This window comes from Scylla paramamosain, chromosome 29 (assembly GCF_035594125.1).
Source record: "Scylla paramamosain isolate STU-SP2022 chromosome 29, ASM3559412v1, whole genome shotgun sequence".
Taxonomy (NCBI): Eukaryota; Metazoa; Arthropoda; class Malacostraca; order Decapoda; family Portunidae; genus Scylla; species Scylla paramamosain.
Genome location: NC_087179.1, coordinates 7,089,680 through 7,096,944, shown reverse-complemented (window position 1 = coordinate 7,096,944; position 7,265 = coordinate 7,089,680). Strand labels below are relative to the sequence as shown.

At 43.9% G+C, this 7,265-nt stretch overlaps 1 protein-coding gene across 17 annotated transcripts in view; it reads left to right on the top strand.

Moving 5' to 3' along the window:
* The window catches only part of LOC135115221 (uncharacterized), a 74,599-nt gene that overhangs the window by 64,134 nt on the left and 3,200 nt on the right, over positions 1–7,265 (top strand). For 9 of the 17 annotated variants that reach the window (XR_010275881.1, XR_010275880.1, XR_010275884.1 and 6 more), the window contains exons 3-4: positions 3,678–3,777; positions 6,217–6,318. Coding sequence is in view for 3 of the 17 variants with exons in the window: in XM_064031761.1 (XP_063887831.1) it covers positions 3,678–3,777; positions 6,217–6,318 (202 nt within the window). In the remaining 14 variants the exon portion in view is untranslated. The other 8 variants (XR_010275890.1, XR_010275888.1, XR_010275889.1 and 5 more) reach the window with 6 other exon arrangements.

The window sequence follows — 7,265 nt, the reverse complement described above, 5'->3', positions numbered from 1 at the left end:
AGGTTGTGTAAAGTTTCCTTCTGCAGTATGTGTAAAGTTTCCTTAATTTGTTTATTTCTACGTGATTATTATTATTATTTTTTTTCCAGGCTGTGTGTGTGTGTATGTGTGTGTGTGTGTGTGTGTGTGTGTACTCAATATCTACTTTTTTGCCTCGTTATGTATTTTAATGTAAACATTTCAACACCATTATATATCATTTCCTTCTCAAGTACCCCCTCGTATTAATATCACTCGCAGACTCCATTCCAAACAAGTGAAAATCGAATACCATTTGTAAGCGCGCAGGAGGGACTTTAAGTTCCTTTTGGTGGCGCAAACACACCGCGGAATAAGTTTGTTATGGTGAAGGCGGCGGTGGCTGGCAAGCCGTTTTTCACCAGCTTCCTGCACGGCGGCATTTGGGAGGTAAAGGCTTATAATGCTTCATCTTTACCACTGCTGGGGGAGAGGAACACGCAGGAACAATGTGCATTGCCACCAAAAGGTTCACAAATCCCTTCCTGACACCTCGCACAGATTCCATGCATTTCTTCCTGTGGTGTCGAGCGGGTGAGCGGCGCGGCTTGCGTCAGGCAGCGAAGCGCGAAATGTGAGCGGCTAAATAAGGTTTAGCCAATCAGCAAGTGGCGAGGCGCTGTGTTGTGGGGTCCCGCAGGGCTGCCAACATCTGCAGAGGCTTACTGATATCAGAGCGCTGAGTATCTAAACAATATTGAGAAAGGAGAGGCTGGAATATCATTGTCGGTATACACAGAACTTGCTGATATAGCGGTTGTTTTGCCTGGTAATGTTCTAGTCGGCAGTGGACTTTAAGATTCCTGGTTATGTTGGTAACGCACTACCGGCAGACTTCCCACTCCATACTTATGCGCATATCTTGAGGGACAGACCCAGTGAAGAGGAGAGCGTTACATTTTTCCGTGTTGCCTCATCGCCTTCGTGTGGTCACCCCGCGCCACCCACGCTAACTTATTGGTAAATCATATCAAAGTTCACTTCCAGCTGTAGTACGTATGTTGACTTAGTAATTCAATATTGCAAGTGAATCTCAAGGAGCAACACATTTATGTACTAATCAGATTGATTTAATTACATAACTTACGGTATCTACAATATGAGAGAGAGAGAGAGAGAGAGGGCAGCTACCGTGTCAAGGAAGATAAAATTGCCATGTACAGTAACTAGTGTTTGTGGGGGAGGGTATTACTGCTTATTGGTATGGTAATGTGTTGTTTGTGTGCTCGTGTTCCTTACGCAGGAGGGGGCACAGTATGGTGGTATATACAGGCATTGTAGGGCGGCCTTCCCTGTCGTTGGGTTGTTCTGATGTAATTTTGCAAGTTTTGTTTCTGAAAATGAGGGTTTGATTTTTTTTTTTCTGCAGTGGTCGTATATTTAACTTAGGGTAATTGTCTAGAGTCCTTACCGGGCCTTATTACTGGTCTATTCACTTCAATTCTTTTACACATACCTTCACATGCACCTAAAACATCATTTTAAAGTGGGGGACAAATGCCCCCTTCCCTCTAGTCCAGCAAAATTGGGGACATGTGGGAAGGCGGGGTTTTTGGGTGGGGGAGACATAAATCAGCGAGCGATTTTCGGCCAGGTTAGGTTAGGTTAGGTTAGGTTAGGTTAGGTTAGGTTAGGTTAGGTTAACCTAACCTAACCTAACCTAGGTTAGGTTAGGTTAGGTTAGGTTAGGTTAGGTTAGGTTAACCTAACCTAACCTAACCTAACCTAACCTGGCCGAAAATCGCTCGCTGATTTATGTCTCCCCCACCCAAAAACCCCGCCTTCCCACATGTCCCCAATTTTGCTGGACTAGAGGGAAGGGGGCATTTGTCCCCCACTTTAAAATGATGTTTTAGGTGCATGTGAAGGTATGTGTAAAAGAATTGAAGTGAATAGACCAGTAATAAGGCCCGGTAAGGACTCTAGACAATTACCCCTGTGGCAATATTCTCGATTGTGTTCCAGGAAATCATTGTGAGATGTCTCACAACATGTGAGATGTTGTAACTTTAAAACATTTAACTAATTAGCCATCAAATGGAATAATAACCCTAAACTGTTGCACTGCATTGTAGACATTTCCAAGAGTTTCCCCAGACAGAGGCGGGCAGACAGAGGCACCGCCCCGCCAGTCGACGACCCTCAGCATAATGACGTGTTTTTACTCCCTCAGTGTCCACATTTCATGAGCTTCATTTTGGAATTGTATCGGTTGATATTAAATAGCGACTTCATGTTGCACTAAAGGACACTAACATTTAAATAATAACGATTGATTCATTGCGTGTTTTAAGACGAGCCGAACTACCAAGAGCCATCTTATTACCTCTCACCCCCATCACTAGCGCGTTGGAGGGGGAGTTGATAGCCTCTCCCCCCCTCCCTCCCTCTCTTCTCGAAGACTGTCACGCAGCGGCAAGTATTCGTTGTGTTTGTGAATATTGGCGTCAGTGTCACGGCGGCCGGCGTCGGTGTGGCAGGAAAGCGACACGTGGTAGTAGGTAGGTAGGTACCGTGACGCAGCCACTGCAGGTGAGGTCTGAGAACTGGTGGAAATGAAGCAGTATCTGTTGGGGTTGTTAGGTAATAATGGTCGGGTTAAATAGAGGTGGCTTACTTCCACCCCCCTCCTCCAAACCCCCCTACTTTCACCACTCTTCCGTCCTCAACTCCCCTCTAAATATTGGGGAGCTTTTTAGAACGAGTGGTTGTCACCAGGTGGCAGCACAGACCACAAACTCTTCTCTCACATACAAGCAATATCAGATATACCTACAGATATACCCTATCCATGAAGCCCTCAAAAATATGTGGCCTCATGCTGGTCACCATCTTCTCTGTTGATAACACCGAGTGACTTCACATGCACTGAGGATCTTTGCAGGCTGCTGAGTGGTGGTGGTGGTTGGCTGGTGTCCAGGTGTGGGAATACGTGTCAAGTCACCGACCCCTCCCAGCACTGGGCCAAACTCTCTCCTCTCTCTCTCTCTCTCTCTCTCTCTCTCTCTCTCTCTCTCTCTCTCTCTCTCTCTCTCTCTCTCTCTCTCTCTCTCTCTCTCTCTCTCTCTCTCTCTCTAGAGTGAAATAGTTATCCAAAACAGCCTATTAAAGAGAGAGAGAGAGAGAGAGAGAGAGAGATGAAGGGGAGGGAAGGCCCACAGCCAAAAGGTGTGAATGGATTTACTTGATCCCCTTCCTTTGAGTGAACTGCCGCCCTTCGTATGGAAACCTTTACTTGTTAAGTTAATCCACCAAAGATTAGAAGATGTGGAAGGTTGAGTGGAAAAAGACCTGCCCTGGGCCCATCATTTTTTATGAGTAACTTTTACCAGAGATGAGGGTGTGAAAAAATTAGTTATCCATCTTGTCCTACCTGGTGATGAACTCTCTTAACTACTAGTACTTATCACATCTTTCCTGACTCCCAGACCTTCATGAAGCATTTCTTTTCTTTCACAGCCATGTCTATGCATTATACTGGCTAGAAATTGCACAATCTGCTTCTTTAATTGTTTCCTTTCTTGAATGTGCATATAAATGTTTTCAGCTGTGCATTCCATGCTGTGTAATGTTGTAGTGAATGGTTAAATTCTAGACTAAGTTGTGAGTCAAACATGTATCAAGCAGCAGGAGTATTGATGTGTGCGTTTTCCCTGCAGGTGGTAACACGGAGAGCAAGTGGAAGAAACCTTGGGAGACTTCCATGACTCAGGAACAAGCACACCTCACTGGGAGCCTTGTGACTGACAGGTGGTTCAGGTGAATACTGTATTTTGTTGGCACAATTGAGAATTCTCGGTCCAAAATTCCAAAATCTGAAAGTTTTTAATTGTCATGTCATGTCATGTCCACAAAGTGGTGGAAAGGTTTGCACTGAAAAAAAAGAAAAAGAAAAAAAAAGAAATGATGAATTGTAAAGCCCACAGACCAAAGCTCTGGTGCTTGACTTACTGCAATGGAAGGCATCAGAAACTGGCAGGTTGTCATCACACACATGCTCTGAAGATGTGATGCTCAGTTTTCTAATCTGACTGTGTGCTGAGCGCATAACAGAGGTGATAGTATCTGGTATGGAGGTATATATCTCTCACTTTTCTTCTCGACCTAAACCTTCTAAACCTTGGTTTAACACGACCTGTTCTTGTGTTATACATTGTAGAAAGGTGGCTTACACAAGGTATTTGAACCTTTCATCCCCAGAATCTCATGCGCTTTATATTTCTGCCCAAAGTCATGCCACATCTGTTCTCCAACTAGCCAAAAACTCCTTCATTAACAGAAAGTGTCAAAATCTTTCTAGATCTAACTACCCTCATGACTTCTGGCAACTAGCCAAAAACATCTCTTCTTTGCTTCTTTTTTCTCTCCTTTATTTCAACCGGATGGCACCACTGCTATCACATCAGTCTCTAAAGCCGAACTTCTTGCTCAGACCTTTGGTAAAAAGTCTACCTTGGACAATTCAGGGCTTGTTCCTCTCTCTCCTCCACCCTGCTGCTGCTGCTGTTGCTGCTGCTGCTGCTGCTGCTGCTGCTGCTGCTGCTGCTGCTGCTGCTGCTGCTACTGCTGCCTATTAAAATTCTTTGCAATGATGTTAAACCATCGGAATGCTTATGGACCTGATGGGGTCCCTCCTATTGTTCTCAAAAACTGTGCCTCTTTGCTTGTGCCTTGCCTAGTCAAACTCAACTCTGTCTGTTACCATCTACCTTTCCTTCTTGCTGGAAGTTTGCCTACATTCAGCCTGTTCCTAAAAAGTGTGACTGTTCTAATCCCTCAAACTATGTCTTGTTGATTTAATTTCCTGCCTATCTAAAGTTTTTGATTCTATCCTCAACAGAAAGATTCTTAAACATCTATCACTTTACAACCTTCTATCTCATCACCTTTTATGTATGGATTCTGTCAAGGCCACTCTACTGGTTATCTGGCTTTCCTTACTGAGTCGTGGTCATCCTCTTTTAGAGATTTTGGTGAAATTTTTGCTGTTGTCTTAGACATATCAAAAGCTTTTGATAGAGTATGACACAAAGCTTTGATTTCCAAACTACCCTCCTATAGCTTCTATCCCTCTCTCTGTAACTTCATCTCAAGTTTCCTTTCTGACCGTTCTATTGCTGCTGTGGTAGACGGCCACTGTTCTTCTAAATCTATTAACAGTGGTGTTCCTCAGGGTTCTGTCCTGTTACCCACTCTCTTCTTATTATTCATCAATGACCTAAACCAAACTTCTTGTCCTATCCACTCCTATGCTGATGATACCACCCTGCACTTTTCCATGTCTTTTCGTAGATGTCAAACCCTTCAAGAAGCAAACAGCTTATGCAGGGAAACCACAGAATGCCTGACTTCTGATCTTTCTAAAATATCTGATTGGGGCAGAGCAAACTTGGTATTGTTCAATGCCTCAAAAACTCAATTCACTCATCTATCAACTCAACACAACCTTCCAGACAACTATCCCCTCTTCTTCAATGACACTCAACTGTCCCCCACTTCTACATTGAACATCCTTGGTCTCTCTTTTTCTTATTAATCTAAACTAGAAACTTCACATCTCATCTCTAGCTAAAATAGGTTCTATGAAGTTAAGCATTCTGAGATGTCTCCACCAGTTTTTCTCACCCCCCAGCTGCTAACTCTGTACAAGGTCCTTATCCGTCCATGTATGGAATATGCTTCACATGTCTGGGGGGTTCCACTCATACTGCTCTTCTAGACAGGGTGGAATCAAAAGTTTTTTGTCTCATCAACTCCTCTCCTCTAACTGTCTTCAGCCTCTCTCTCACCGCCGCAATGTTGCATATCTAGCTGTCTTCTACCGCTATTTTCATGCTAACTGCTCTTCTGATCTTGCTAACTGCATGCCTCCCCTCCTTCCGCAGCCTCGCTGCACAAGACTTTCTTCTTTCTCTCACCCCTATTCTGTCCACCTCTCTAACATAAGAGTTAACCAGTATTCTCAGTCATTCATCCCTTTCTCTGGTAAACTCTGGAACTCCCTGCCTGCTTCTGTATTTCCACCTTCCTATGACTTGAATTCCTTCAAGAGGGAGGTTTCAAGACACTTATTCATCAATTTTTGACCACTGCTTTGACCCTTTTATGGGACTGGCATTTCAGTGGGCATTTTTTTTATTGGATTTTTGTTGCCCTTGGCCAGTGTCCTTCCTACATAAAAAAAAAAAAATTCCACAGACCGACTGGGAGACATGACGTCAGTGACACCACGCAGGGAGTAAAACCAAGAGGAGGAAGAGGAGCATTCAAGAGACATCAGCTGGCCAGCAGTCCATTCAGGTGTGCCTTTCATTGCATCATTATTTGTCCATAATTTCCCTTCTGGGGTTGGACAGCCCATGAGTATCTCCCACTTGCAGCTGTAGACAATTTCTTCCTTATTGTTGAGTGTTGTCATGCCTTCCTCCACACACCATCTCAAGATCTTCCCAGTGGTTTCCTTTCAAGTACTCTAATGCTCTCCTCAGTTTGTGGCCCTGATTTGTAAGTGCCAGGAAGACTATGGTGAAGGCAGACCACAAACCTTCCATTGGACATGAGTGGCAAACGGCAGTGAAAATATGGCAGTGTCTGATTCTTTGCACCAAAACACAGTGTGCTTATTAACAGATTTATTCACTGTTCACTCATTTGCTCATCTCTAAAGGAGTGAAGAGTGTGCACTGAAGTAAGCATTGTAACTGGTGTGTGTGTGTGTGTGTGTGTGTGTGTGTGTGTGTGTGTGTGTGTGTGTGTGTGTGTGTGTGTGTGTGTGTGTGTGGTGATGAAGTTCAATATCAGGGTTGTCGTCTTGAAAGATTTCATAAAAGTACTGAATCTGATTTGGAATTCATGTTGCAACAAAAACTCTCCCTTCTTTGCAACAGTTTCACAACAGGAAGTGAAGGATGAAGCATGAAGGTTTTAGGCCAAAATGAACTGACAGCAATCAGGAATGACACGTCCAACAAAACCAGCAACACAGCAGTGAGTGTGCATGCTGGTACGTCAGGTTAGGGGTGAAGTGTTTGGATTGTGGGCTAAAATGGCTTGCTTATACATGAATATCTTTCACACTGGAGGAGCTGGGGGGTGTGTGTGTGTGTTAGGGGTGTTTGGGTGTTGATAGGCTTGTTTGTAGGTATTTCCACCTGCTTATCATCCATTTTAGTTGTTCTTCGCTCTTTCATCTTCCCTCTGTCATTCATTTTATCTATTTTTCATTATTAGTGTACAGTCTTTGCCTC